Source organism: Biomphalaria glabrata, chromosome 3 (genome assembly GCF_947242115.1).
Source record: "Biomphalaria glabrata chromosome 3, xgBioGlab47.1, whole genome shotgun sequence".
NCBI lineage: Eukaryota > Metazoa > Mollusca > Gastropoda > Planorbidae > Biomphalaria > Biomphalaria glabrata.
The window spans coordinates 37,159,182-37,174,486 of NC_074713.1; the positions used below are offsets into that span (position 1 = coordinate 37,159,182).

The 15,305-nt window shown below is 36.5% G+C and overlaps 1 protein-coding gene across 1 annotated transcript in view; it reads right to left on the reverse strand.

Annotated features, from left to right (window-relative positions):
* LOC106072272 (splicing regulatory glutamine/lysine-rich protein 1-like) overlaps positions 1 to 15,305 on the reverse strand; it is a 27,015-nt gene continuing 11,710 nt past the window's right edge. Inside the window, exon 2 of the mRNA XM_056023428.1 lies at positions 1 to 520. Coding sequence (XP_055879403.1) covers positions 1 to 520 — 520 coding nt within the window. The remainder of the gene's footprint in view (positions 521 to 15,305) is intronic.

Below are 15,305 nucleotides of genomic sequence, written 5' to 3' on the forward strand. Positions count from 1 at the left end.
CTAGTTAGAATGCTCCGACAAGAAGAGCGGTGTGGTAGGTAAAGAGATTTTAATAGCGAGTCTTCCGATTCGTTCTCGAGTTTCTGTTGGCTCTTTGCTTGGATCTCTGTTGGTTCTTTCTTGGATCTCTGCTGGCTCTTTGCTTGGATCTCTGTTGGTTCTTTGCTTGGATCTCTGTTGGTTCTTTGCTTGGATCTCTGTTGGTTCTTTGCTTGGATCTCTGTTGGTTCTTTGCTTGGATCTCTGTTGGTTCTTTGCTTGGATCTCTGTTGGTTCTTTGCTTGGATCTCTGTTGGTTCTTTCTTGGATCTCTGTTGGTTCTTTGCTTGGATCTCTGTTGGTTCTTTGCTTGGATCTCTGTTGGTTCTTTCTTGGATCTCTGTTGGTTCTTTGCTTGGATCTCTGTTGGTTCTTTGCTTGGATCTCTGTTGGTTCTTTGCTTGGATCTCTGTTGGTTCTTTGCTTGGATCTCTGTTGGCTCTTTGCTTGGATCTCTGTTGGTTCTTTGCTTGGATCTCTGCTGTTTTTTTTTCAAATAATATTCATTTCATTCATTTAAATTCTCAGTGTTGATTTAGGAATGGTTTATAATGTGGTTTCATTCTTTTTATTCTTCTTCTAGAATCATCATTATTTTTTTAAAAATTTAATCTTATTTTAAAATATTGAATGAATTAATTCATGCTGCATGCATGTCAGAATATGTCGAGGGCCTAGGCAATCTGACTTGCACAGCCACACAGGATCAACCTCATAATGAAGAAAACTACACGCACGCAATCCCACACATACACACACATAGATACACACTCCTACATACACTAATGATTTATTGATTTCACACTGAAACCCGACCCTTCGTGTCACTAGGTCAGTGTGACACTTGAATGCTGATGAAGGAGGAATTTAGTTCATGTCGTAAATAATAAATATTTATACCACCGATGATAAATTAATAAATATTTATATCGCAGATGATAAATTTATAAATATTTATATCACGGATGATAAATTTATAAATATTTATATCACGGATGATAAATTAATAAATATTTTACCACGGATGATAAATTTATAAATAGTTATACCACATATGATAAATTAAAATATATATATACCATAGATGATAAATTAATAAATATGTATATCACATATGATAAATTTATTAATATTATATGACAGATTATAAATTTATAAATATTTATACCAAAGATGCTAAATCAATAACTATTTATACCACAGATGATAAATCAATAAATATTAATACAACAGATGATAAATATATAAATATTTTGACCACAGGTGATAAATTTATATATATTTATACCATAGATGATACATTTATAAATATTTAGACCACAGATGATAAATTTATAAATATTTATACCACGTGTGATAAATTTATAAATATTTACACCACAGATGACTAATTTATAAATATTTAAACCAAAGATGATAAATTTATAAAATATTTATACCAAAGATGATAAAGTTATAACTATTTACATTTACACAGATAATAAATTTATAAATATGTATACCAAAAGATGATAAATCAATAACTATTTATACCACAGATGATAAATCAATAAATATTAGTACCACAGATAATTAATTTATAAATATTTAGACCTCAGATGATAAATTTATAAATATTTAGACCACAGATGATAAATTTATAAATATTTAGACCACAGAGGATAGATATACCACAGATGATACATTTATAAATATTTTTACCACATAAATTAAATTAAATTAAAAAATAATTATACCACAGATTATAAATTTATAAATATTTATAGCACATTAACTAGAAAATCTAAAAAGTACTTCAATTATAGATTTGTATTGTTCATCATTTTTATAAAACCAGAACATTGGGCTATAATAAGATCTATATTTACTTTTCATTTACTTATTAAAACTCTTCCGGATCGTACTGAGGGATTCCCAGCAGGCTAAAGGAGCTGGGAACTAACCTTTTTCATGGTGGGGGGGGGGGTGCCATCGGTAAAATTTTGAGAAACATTGCGCTATGACATAAGGAGGTAATGCTGGAAAAGGGTAGATAATTTTGAATCTATACAAAGCTCCTGTAAACTTTACTATATGGTTTGCAATTCCTAAATTGCTGTTTAATAAATAATGACCCTGGCCATTAACAAGATAGATTTGAAATTATTTATTTAGTGAAACATTATTTTTGAAATCTTCACTTACTGAATGTTGGAAGATTGAATTCTATCAACAAAACTTTAAGAGACCAAACAGCCCAAGAGTGTACTCTCCGCTCCAGCTTCGCCAGGCATAGGTCTACAACAGTGCTTCCCAAAGTGGTCCGTACAAACCCCCCACGGGTCCATGAAAAATAAAATTTGATATAGGGGTCCCTGAATAATGTTATGGGGTCTCCGCAAAGTTTAATATAAAATAATCTCATTTCGATCTATGACGCTGGTGTTGGGTGGTTATATTTCCAAATACAATGTTTAGTGTTTTAACCAGAGGACGATGAACTGCGTGCGTCTTAAAACATTTCATTATTTTATTCATTTCAAAGTCTGGAAAGTCGCACACTAGTGGGGAAGAACTTATTTGACCAGCTAGAAGTAAAGTAATACGCATCGTTTTGGACACAAACTAACTTTCGGCATTATACATTTAACAAACTGAGCAATGATAGAAGAATTGACTAAGTGGCTCAGTGCATTGACAGATCTTTTTTATGAGTGGTACTTAAAAGTATGTCCAGCATTATGGGTTATTGCACAGAAGTTGTAGACTGCGATGTCGTCTTTTCTGGTAGAGCATGGATTCAGATCCATTATAAACCTCACAAACATTGAGCCAGACATAAATACACATTGAGCCAGACATAAATACACATTGAGCCAGACATAAATACACATTGAGCCAGACATAAATACACATTGCATTGAACCAGACATAAATACACATTGAGCCAGACATAAATACACATTGAGCCAGACATAAATACACATTGCATTGAACCAGACATAAATACACATTGAGCCAGACATAAATACACATTGAGCCAGACATAAATACACATTGAGCCAGACATAAATACACATTGCATTGAACCAGACATAAATACACATTGAGCCAGACATAAATACACATTGCATTGAACCAGACATCAATACACATTGAGCCAGACATAAATACACATTGAGCCACACATAAATACACATTGAGCCAGACATAAATACACATTGAGCCAGACATAAATACAAATTGCATTGAACCAGACATAAATACACATTGAGCCAGACATAAATACACATTGAGCCAGACATAAATACACATTGAGCCAGACATAAATACACATTGCATTGAGCCAGACATAAATACACATTGAGCCAGACATAAATACACATTGCATTGAACCAGACATAAATATACATTGAGCCAGATATAAATACACATTGAGCCAGAAATAAATACACATTGAGTCAGACATAAATACACATTGCCTTGAACCAGACATAAATACACATTGAGCCAAACATAAATACACATTGAGCCAGACATAAATACACATTGCATTGAACCAGACATAAATACACATTGAGCCAGACATAAATACACATTGAGTCAGATATAAATACACATTGAGCCAGACATAAATACACATTGCATTGAACCAGACATAAATACACATTGAACCAGACATAAAATACACATTCCTAAATACACTTATCAAAATCTTATCAAAGTTATTAATTTTCTTTAAAATGTTATTTAAAACATAAATTATAATTTCAATAATTACTTCTTCAACACATTTTGTTTGTAATTTTTGATCCATTCGTGTAGCTTTTTTCAGCTTGGGGTTTCCTGGGGAAAGTTTCAACTATAAAAGGGATCCATGGGTCCAAAAAAGTCTGGAAACCACTAGTCTACACGACTGACATTGTTAGTTATTAATCTATGATAATATTTCACAATTAAGTCCCTCAGCCACTACAACCAAATCTGTAACAAAGAGTTGGTTGACGTTGCAAAGACTTCTCTTGATGCACTAAAATAAAAAAAAATAAAAAATTTAAAATGTGAAAAGGGGGGGGGGGATAGAGGTGATTAGAGAACGATGGAATAGAACCTGGAAGAAAAAAAAATGGTAAGAATGATGCTGTGATTAAAGATCATTGTTGTCAGAGTACAGATAGTACAATGACTTTCAAGCAATGTTTCAGCTAAAACAGTCGTACGAGAATTCTGTTTACTGTGCTAAAAGTTTAGAAATAGATGAACTGTATTCTGACTTTGCTACTTAGATGGCCAGAGAAAGTTTAGAAATAGATGAACTGAATTCTGACTTTGCTACTTAGATGGCCAGAGAAAGTTTAGAAATAGATGAACTGAATTCTGACGTTGCTACTTAGATGGCCAGAGAGAAAGTTTAGTCAATAAATGTCACACCTAGAAGTTGTTTTCTGAATGTTAATTCCTATAATGGGAAATAGATCTCATAAAATATTTGTCTGTCCATTTAAACCACTTTTAAGTCGTTTAATTCTGTTAAAGAGTTCTCTACCAACATTGACTTGGAAGACACTATTTACTTGTTGGAGTCCTTACAGAATCAAACGTCATGAGGTGTTACTTATAAAACAAGGGAGACTACTTGCATTGGTAAATATCACGATGACTTCATTGTTTTATCACTCACTAAATTTGTCTTACTGGTGGAGTGTGGCCCACCAAGACATTCTTGAACCCGGGCCCATGGGTACCTTGCTACGCCACTGATGCGACCCTCTGTACCACTAAGACTCCAGGCATTAAGTACTAGTAGATATAAAATGAAAAAAATAACTAATCTGAGACCTTGGATAAGAAAAGGAAGTTTTGAGTTTTAAAGTGATCACTTTCAGAGTTACTTTCACTTTGTTGAGATTGAAACATTTATTGCATTTTAAAATCGTGCACCTATTCACTGACTGATCTAATCCAATACGAGACTTTAGAGGTGGGTTCTTGTTAGTACTTCCGGGTCAGACGATCTCCGTTGTTTCTTGAATTTGGACTCTGTGACACGAAGAAGTGATTCTCAAATTTGTTGTAAACTAAGTATCTTATAGTCTAAGCTACCAATGGTCAACTATTTTAGCAAATTGTGAAATTCAAATAAAACTTTTTGTTCAAAGACATAGCCGAAGACCCCATTACAGATTGAGAACCAACATTTTGTAAAGTTGAGATTTTCCAGATTATTGTTATCTGGAAAAAAATCCAAGCGTTGATCATAAGGGAAGTTTTGGACGAGCAGTCAATGTTTGGCCTTGAAGTGTTGATACGTTGTACGTGACTAAAACATTTGGCAATCACGAGTGTCACATTTAGATCCAAACTATTGGTCCTTTTGTAGGGCTATTCAAGGACTTATGATACACACACACACACGGAAAAGACTTTAATACTCTAGGGCTGCAAGGCAAAAAGAAAGTAACTTTTTTTTTCGTCTTGGAATAATAATAATACTAAGACTTGTCTTCGAGTTCGAAGATTAATGAGGAATGCAATATTTCCCGTGGCTACGCAGCCTTAGCTGTGACCTACATATTTTGCCACATGCAGGCCAAGCATAACCGTTGTCCTGCGGTGGTCGATTAAGATTTTCTTTCCGCCTCAGCGTCTGTCCTCGGTTTCAATGTGTATCTCGCGACCTTTTCGAATGACCTCCAGCTGTCTCGTTCTGAGACCGCATGCAACCAGGTGCTCTCTTTTATGTCAGCTAAGTCAAGTTGGCGCCTTGGGAATAGATGTAAGATTTACTACTTAAACATGACAATCTAACCCCGACCAACAAATCCAATTTGAAAATAAATCATTTTTGGTTATACCACTTTATACGGAGTCGATATTCTATTCCGATCTAAGACAGAGTTCATTTTTGAATCTACGAGATGTAAAACATGAAAAGAACTTCCTGCACACAATGAAAGAGGTTGTTCTTGAAGCTTTCCTTCAGGTACTTCTGCACTTTACTTCTAGTTTATTACATAGGGTCGTGTGCAAACTGGAGTCACGTGACTTGTCCAGAGGACACACCCAGACATTGGAATGATGTACTCTTTCTTAATGGAGGTTCCATTACTCCAAATGAGAGGCTTACGTCAGGGTCCAGAGGTCCACGACAAAGTCCAGAGGTCCACGTCATGGTCCAGCCCACACAACTAGGCTGCAAGCGTTCTCCTGGGCTTTAGAAATGTTTTGTTTAGGCAGAACAATTGCGCCAAGCAGAGGTGAAGGTAATCTCGCCAGATTCGAGACTACTTTACGTTCGAGGCAATTTCACTTCGAGGCCGTTTCAGTTTCGAGGCCACTTCCGACTCGAGGCTTTGTGATGTTACATATTTTACCCATTCTTTGTTATTATTATATTTTTTTGGGTAATAAATTCTAAACACACACACAATCTGCCACAAGACTAAATTTAGGTTAAATAGTATGTTCTTTATAAATTTAGGTTAAATAGTATGTTCTTGCTAAATTTAGGTTAAATAGTATGTTCTTGCTAAATTTAGGTTAAATAGTATGTTCTTGCTAAATTTAGGTTAAATAGTATGTTCTTGCTAAATTTAGGTTAAATAGTATGTCCTTGCTAAATTTAGGTTAAATAGTATGTCCTTGCTAAATTTAGGTTAAATAGTATGTTCTTGCTAAATTTAGGTTAAATAGTATGTCCTTGCTAAATTTAGGTTAAATAGTATGTTCTTCTAAATTTAACTTTTGCTCACGCGGAATTACAAAATGTTAAAATGTTTTTTTAACCTACAAACTGACTTCTTTTTGTGAATTAATTCATTTTACTTTTTCACTTCAATATAATGTCAGGATTTATGAATCGATCCGGTGGCCAGCATGTAGCCTGCAAATATATATGTATATTGTAAGTCAATTGAGTATATAAATCTATCTAGGAAGTAGGGCCTATATATATCTGTCTATAAAGTGTATACATCTTTTTATGAAGTAGGTCTATATAAATCTATGAAGCATTTAAGTCTGTCTATAAAGTATATAGGTCTCTATGAAGTATATGCCTATGTAGTATATAAATATATAAGCCTGTCTTAGAAGTATATACATCAATCAATGAAGTATATACATTTATCTATGAAGTAATTAAGTCTGGCTATGACGTATATGAGTCGATCAATAGAGTATATGTCAACAGAGTATATAAGTGATTTGAGTTTAAAAGTCTTTAAATAGAGTTAATAAATCTGTTTGTTTTTTTTAGTACTTCTATACATGTTTGTCTGTCATTTGATAAGATATGACGTCTCTCAGAATTAAGATTTCTAACGTCTGTAAATATCATGTGTATATGTTTTTAAACTCAGGACGAATGTGTATATGTTTTTAAACTCAGGACGGATGTGTATATGTTTTTAAACTCAGGACGAATGTGTATATGTTTTTAAACTCAGGACGAATGTGTATATGTTTTTAAACTCAGGACGAATGTGTATATGTTTTTAAACTCAGGACGCATGTATATATGTTTTTAAACACTGGACGGATGTATATATGTTTTTAAACACTGGACGGATGTATATATGTTTTTAAACACTGGAAGGATGTATATATGTTTTTAAACACTGGACGGATGTATATATGTTTTTAAACACTGGACGGATGTATATATGTTTTTAAACACTGGACGGATGTGTATATGTTTTTAAACACTGGACGGATGTATATATGTTTTTAAACACTGGACGGATGTGTATATGTTTTTAAACTCTGGACGAATGTGAATATGAATGAAAGAGATTACGTAAGAATGTGGGATTTGGGGGGGGGGGGCAGGAGTTATGTCTGCTCCATTAACATAATCTTTTTTACCAAAAGTACAGACGCCTACATTGTAAATTTGCTAATGTGCTGAATTAAAACAACAGCCCTGACCAGATCTTCACCCACATGACATTTCCTGTTGCAGAACAAGGGCCAGGTCTGTGGGACACAAGGATATGCACCTTTCTTGATGACCTGGTGGTCTTTTATTTTAAATTACTTCCTGACCACTTATGCGTCACTTCCGGTCAAATAAACATTGTTTCTATATTAAACTGAAGTAAATGTCACTATTTCTGGTCTTTTTTTAAAATTAATTTCAGACTAAGACAGGACTACACTAAGACCAGTACTAGGACTACACTAAGACCAGTACTAGAACTAAGACAGGATTACACTAAGACCAGTACTAGGACTAAGACAGGATTACACTAAGACCAGTACTAGGACTAAGACAGGATTACACTAAGACCAGTACTAGAACTAAGACAGGATTACACTAAGACCAGTACTAGGACTACACTAAGACCAGTACTAGAACTAAGACAGGATTACACTAAGACCAGTACTAGGACTAAGACAGGATTACACTAAGACCAGTACTAGGACTACACTAAGACCAGTACTAGAACTAAGACAGGATTACACTAAGACCAGTACTAGGACTAAGACAGGATTACACTAAGACCAGTACTAGAACTAAGACAGGATTACACTAAGACCAGTACTAGGACTACACTAAGACCAGTACTAGAACTAAGACAGGATTACACTAAGACCAGTACTAGGACTAAGACAGGATTACACTAAGACCAGTACTAGAACTAAGACAGGATTACACTAAGACCAGTACTAGGACTACACTAAGACCTTAGACCAGTACTAGGACTACACTAAGACCAGTACTCGGACTAAGACAGGATTACACTAAGACCAGTACTAGGACTACACTAAGACCAGTACTAGAACTAAGACAGGATTACACTAAGACCAGTACTAGGACTAAGACAGGACTACACTAAGACCAGTACTAGGACTAAGACAGGATTACACAAAGACCAGTACTAGGACTACACTAAGACCAGTACTAGAAATAAGACAGGACTACACTAAGACCAGTACTAGGACTAAGACAGGATTACACTAAGACCAGTACTAGGACTACACTAAGACCAGTACTAGAACTAAGACAGGATTACACTAAGACCAGTACTAGGACTAAGACAGGACTACACTAAGACCAGTACTAGGACTAAGACAGGATTACACAAAGACCAGTACTAGGACTACACTAAGACCAGTACTAGAAATACGACAGGACTACACTAAGACCAGTACTAGGACTAAGACAGGATTACACTAAGACCAGTACTAGGACTACGCTAAGACCAGTACTAGAACTAAGACAGGATTACACTAAGACCAGTACTAGGACTAAGACAGGACTACACTAAGACCAGTACTAGGACTAAGACAGGATTACACTAAGACCAGTACTAGGACTACACTAAGACCAGTACTAGGACTACACTAAGACCAGTACTAGAACTAAGACAGGACTACACTAAGACCAGTACTAGGACTACACTAAGACCAGTACTAGGACTACACTAAGACCAGTACTAGGACTAAGACAGGATTACACTAAGACCAGTACTAGGACTACACTAAGACCAGTACTAGGACTACACTAAGACCAGTACTAGAACTAAGACAGGACTACACTAAGACCAGTACTAGGACTACACTAAGACCAGTACTAGGACTAAGACAGGATTACACTAAGACCAGTACTAGGACTACACTAAGACCAGTACTAGGACTAAGACAGGATTACACTAAGACCAGTACTAGGACTACACTAAGACCAGTACTAGGACTACACTAAGACCAGTACTAGAACTAAGACAGGACTACACTAAGACCAGTACTAGGACTACACTAAGACCAGTACTAGGACTAAGACAGGACTACACTAAGACCAGTACTAGGACTACACTAAGACCAGTACTAGGACTAAGACAGGACTACACTAAGACCAGTACTAGGACTACACTAAGACCAGTACTAGAACTAAGACAGGACTACACTAAGACCAGTACTAGGACTACACTAAGACCAGTACTAGGACTAAGACAGGACTACACTAAGACCAGTACTAGGACTACACTAAGACCAGTACTAGGACTAAGACAGGACTACACTAAGACCAGTACTAGGACTACACTAAGACCAGTACTAGGACTACACTAAGACCAGTACTAGGACTACACTAAGACCAGTACTAGGACTAAGACAGGATTACACTAAGACCAGTACTAGGACTACACTAAGACCAGTACTAGGACTAAGACAGGACTACACTAAGACCAGTACTAGGACTACACTAAGACCAGTACTAGAACTAAGACAGGACTACACTAAGACCAGTACTAGGACTAAGACAGGATTACACTAAGACCAGTACTAGGACTAAGACAGGACTACACTAAGACCAGTACTAGGACTAAGACAGGATTACACTAAGACCAGTACTAGGACTACACTAAGACCAGTACTAGGACTACACTAAGACCAGTACTAGGGCTAAGACTGGACTACACTAAGACCAGTACTAGGACTAAGACAGGACTACACTAAGACCAGTACTAGGACTAAGACAGGACTACACTAAGACCAGTACTAGGACTACACTAAGACCAGTACTAGGACTAAGACAGGACTACACTAAGACCAGTACTAGGACTAAGACAGGACTACACTAAGACCAGTACTAGGACTACACTAAGACCAGTACTAGGACTAAGACAAGACTACACTAAGACCAGTACTAGGACTAAGACAGGACTACACTAAGACCAGTACTAGGACTACACTAAGACCAGTACTAGGACTACACTAAGATCAGTACTAGAACTAAGACAGGACTACAGTAAGACCAGTACTAGCAGTAAGTCTAAGACTAGACTAGGACATTTAGTGCATGGGCATAGTCGCAGGGATGTGGGTCGGAGTTTAATGACTGATTTTTTGTTTCTTTTAGGTGAGATTTTATTACTAAACTATCACTTGCCCCAGCGCAGCCAAGAGGGTTTTTGAGTTTAAAACCCCCTCCGAAATGAACGATAAGACCCCCTCTTCAATATATCACTATCCATTCATCAGTCATCAGATTCTATGAGCGTTTAAAACCCCTCTCCACCGATGTTTGCTGCTAAAAACCACCTTTTCAATATATAAAAAAAGCAAATTTTGCACTCAAAATGCTGTGAGCGTAGCCAAAGGGGTTTTGAGTTTAAACCCCCCTTCAGCGCACTGGAGGATGAGGGGGGGGGGGGTAGGGGCGATCGCCCCCCCCCCCCCCCACACACTCGGCAGATCCCCAACCATAAGGGGAAGAAGGACGGACGAATTTAAGTAAAGAAATCACACAATTAGTTTATGAATTTATTAGCGGCCCCCGAAAGGGGAAAAGTCGCTATTAGTTTTGTGGGAAATGTCTGTCCGTCTGTCCGTCCGTCCCGTTTAAATCTCGTAAACTAGAAAAGATATTGAAAATCCGACATCACACTATTTTAGACCATTCAAAGTTCTGATGCAACGGCTACTTTTTTTTTTCCTGAAAGCGAAAAATCTAATTTTTAAAATCAGTTATGCAAGCAGTTTTTTAAAGAGAAAAAGCTAATTAGTATGCATTATAAGTTAAACCTAATTTAAAAGGAATAGTAATGTTATAAACATCATTTTGTTGAATACTATTGAAATTGCTAGGACACAGAATTCAAATAAAATATTAAGCCTTTTCAAAACAATTACATTATGTAAAGACCAGGAGAGGCTCGGTAAAGCGCTTAGCTTCCGAACCGAGGGTCCCGGGTTCGAATCCTGGTGAAGACTTGGAGATCTCGTAAACTAGAAAGGATATTGAAAATCCGACATCACAATATTTTAGACCATTCAAAGTTCTGATGCAACGGCTACTTTTTTTTTTTCTGAAAGCGAAAAATCTAATTTTTAAAATCAGTTATGCAAGCAGAAAAAAAAATTCGAACAATAATATTTTTTTCTTTAAAGAGAAAAAGCTTATTAGTATGCATTATAAGTTAGACCTAATTTAAAACGAATAGTAATCTTATTAACCTCATTTTCTTAAACACTTTTTATTACTACACAGCGTATAACAATTCAGATTAAAGATAAATCCTTTTCAAAACAATTACATTATGTAAAGACCTGGAGAAGCTCGGTAAAGCTTAGCTTCCGAACCGAGGGTCCCGGGTTCGAATCCTGGTAAAGACAGGGATTTTCAACTTCGGAATCCTTGGGCGCCTCTGAATCTACCCAGCTCTAATGGGTACCTGACATTAGTTGGGGAAAAGTAAAGGCGGTTGGTCGTTAACCGTAGGCCACAATAACAGATGAAATTTATATCATCTGCCCTGTAGACCACAAGGTCTAAAAGGGGAACTAGTTAGGCCAGGCTCACATCTAACTTTGCATTCACTTGCACCTATCCTTTGATCTGCAGCACCATTGGGGCACTACACAAGATCTGTCAACCTTCTTTCTCCATTCTTATCTCTCATTTGTCTTTGATATAATTTCATTTGGATTTTCTTTCTGAAAATATTGAAGCCTGCCTGGGTGGACCACTTCGGGGGCCGATTTTAAGTTTGTGTTTCCACACAAACTGTCTTTGTAACCTTGTTAGTTATGTTAATATTATATACTAATTATTTATATTTCAACCTATTTTTAGATTATTTCGCCGCCCTCCTCTAGTATATTGGCCGATTGGTGGGATGAGGAGGTAGAGATGGCATAATCCCGCCCTCCCCCCCCCCCCACTATCAACTTTCGAGTGGGGAGGTGCGTTCCAATTTATTTGTAGAAATCACAGCTTGTTAACAGAATCAATTAAATATCTATATTATTAACACGTGTTATTGATATTTTAACCGATCTTTATATTACGTCGTTCCCCTGTTAGCCGATTGGGTGGAGTAGGGGGCGAATACATCTACTGCTCTTCCCACCTAAACCCTTTGAGTGGGGGGGCGGTCCTACTTTTAATTAGACATCATAGTTTGTGAACAAAATGAGTTGAATTACTATATAATTTTTATATTATGTCGCTACACTTCTGGTATCTTAGCCGATTCGGTTAGGTGAGGGGGGGGGGGCGATTGCTTCTACTGCCCTCCCCACTCTTGCCCTCTGAGGGGGGCGGTCCTATTTTTATGAAGAAAAAATAGATTGTGAACAAAGAAAAAGGGTTCTACCAGGTGGTAGGGGCGATACATGCAATCACCTTCCGACCATCGGACAAACCAAACAAATTAAGAAATTTAAAAATTTAAACAAAGTTGTCACTAATTTATATATGCTATAAATTAAATTCTTATATCGAGTCGCCCCACCCCTATTCTTTAATGCCAAATGCAATCATTAGGAGAAATGAAAAAGGAGCGAGGATTAATCGTTTTCACTCTACCACCCTCTCCCCTTTCCAGACGAAAACATGACGTTTTAAAACAGAATAGTCAAATACGGCGACATAGTTTATGTAATTTATCTTAGTTATTTTACGAAAGACTTTGTTTTGGAAAATTTAGAATTCATACAAAATTTGTCATTATAATAGTAACAATTGAGATGAGTTCTGAACCCAAATATTGTTTTCCTAGTCATCTTTTTCCAATTTTTGCTCATACTGATATTTTTCTGTTGTATAAAAAAAAAATTAGAGTAGAATCTAATTGGCACACGTACTTTCTCCTCCCACTTCCGAATTTTTTTGTTTAAAGCTTTGAATTATAGTTCTGTAAGAAAACAAAGTTACAAACATGCTTATTGAACAAAATGTATTACTTACAAATGAACTTTTTAAAAATATTACTTTTCGATGTAGATGTCAGGAGAAGCAGTGAAGAATGCAAGAAAACGCTTTTGGCGTCGGGGCTTTGCCCCGGACCCCACTGGGAGGGCCTACAGCGCTCCCAGTGAGCACCTATCTATAAAGAGAAAGGCCTGAACAATTATTAGTATTTCTCGAATATTTTTTTTTCCTCTAAATATGTGGGGTATCTTATCTTTTCAAGAAACAAATCTGTTGTATTTGCAATGTACTAAGGGCCTGTAAATTCATATTAGAATATTTTTCAAGTAAAACATTATTACAGCGCTCCCCCAGACCCCCTAGCTGTCAAGAGAAATGTCTCAACATGGCTGTTTTTTCTTTAGTTGTCTTTTTTCCGCCGAAGGTTGAGAAGTATATATATCATGGGCGTAGCCGGGGGGGGGGGGTTGGGGTTCAAATAATTCCCCCCAACCCCCCCCCCCCCCCCCGAAAAAAATCCTGGCTACGCCCATGATATATATATATATATCGAAGTGGTCCACCCAGGCAGGTAAAAAAGCAGGTTTCAATATTTTCAGAAAGAATATCATAATGAAATTCTATCAAAGTCAAACGACAGAGAAAAATGGAGAAAGAACGTTGACAGATCCTTTTTTGTACCCCAACGGTACAGCAGACCAAGGGATAGGTGAAAGTGAAGGTGAAGCTAGATGTGAACCAGGCGTAACTGATGTCATATAATGATTATCTAATTGTTCTAATTGTTTTGTAAAGGGTCAATCCCTTATTCAAAGTCTCAAGAAAACAACATTTCCGTAAAAATAAATGTCCTTTAGTTGGGTTTCGTACATGATAACTGCTTGCATAGTTGATTTTCAAATATTGAATTTTCAGAAAAGAAAAAAGTAACCGTTGCATCAGAACTTTGAATAGTCTAAAATATCATGATGTCGGATTTTCCCTATCTTTTCTAGTTTACGATATCTAAACGGGAAGACGGACGGACAGACAGACAGACCACACAAAACTTATAGCATCTTTTCCCCTTTCGGGGAAATTTCTTTAAATATTTATGCGCAATAACATAGAATCTGTCGCCATATTAGACTATTCTGTTTTAACAGCCATGTTTTCGTCAGAAAAGGAAGGGGGAGGCAAAAGAAAACAATCATGCTAGAGACCTTTCTCTATTTTATAATTATTGCTAATGATTGAATTTGACATTAGAGAATGGGGGGGGGGGCGATTCGATATAAGAATTTAATATAAAGCCTATATAGCCTTATGTTAGTGTCATTTAAACAAAAAATAGTGTGTTGCGCTACTAGCGAACTTTTGAGTGGTGGCGCACTACAAAAGGTATCACTTAACAAAAGATAAAATTACGATAAATAAAGATATACTTACGCTATTTGTACCTTGAATTTCACTCACACTTCAGTATCGGCTCTTTCCCCCCACATTACTTTATTTGACTTAATTTGAACTGCCCTTTTTGATATGATGAATAATGAGTTGTAGATGTCAGAACAGTGGCGTAGCATCCATGGTGAAAAGGGGTTCAAACCCGGGCCCACTACCATAAAGGACCCTCAGCCTGTGGCGTAGC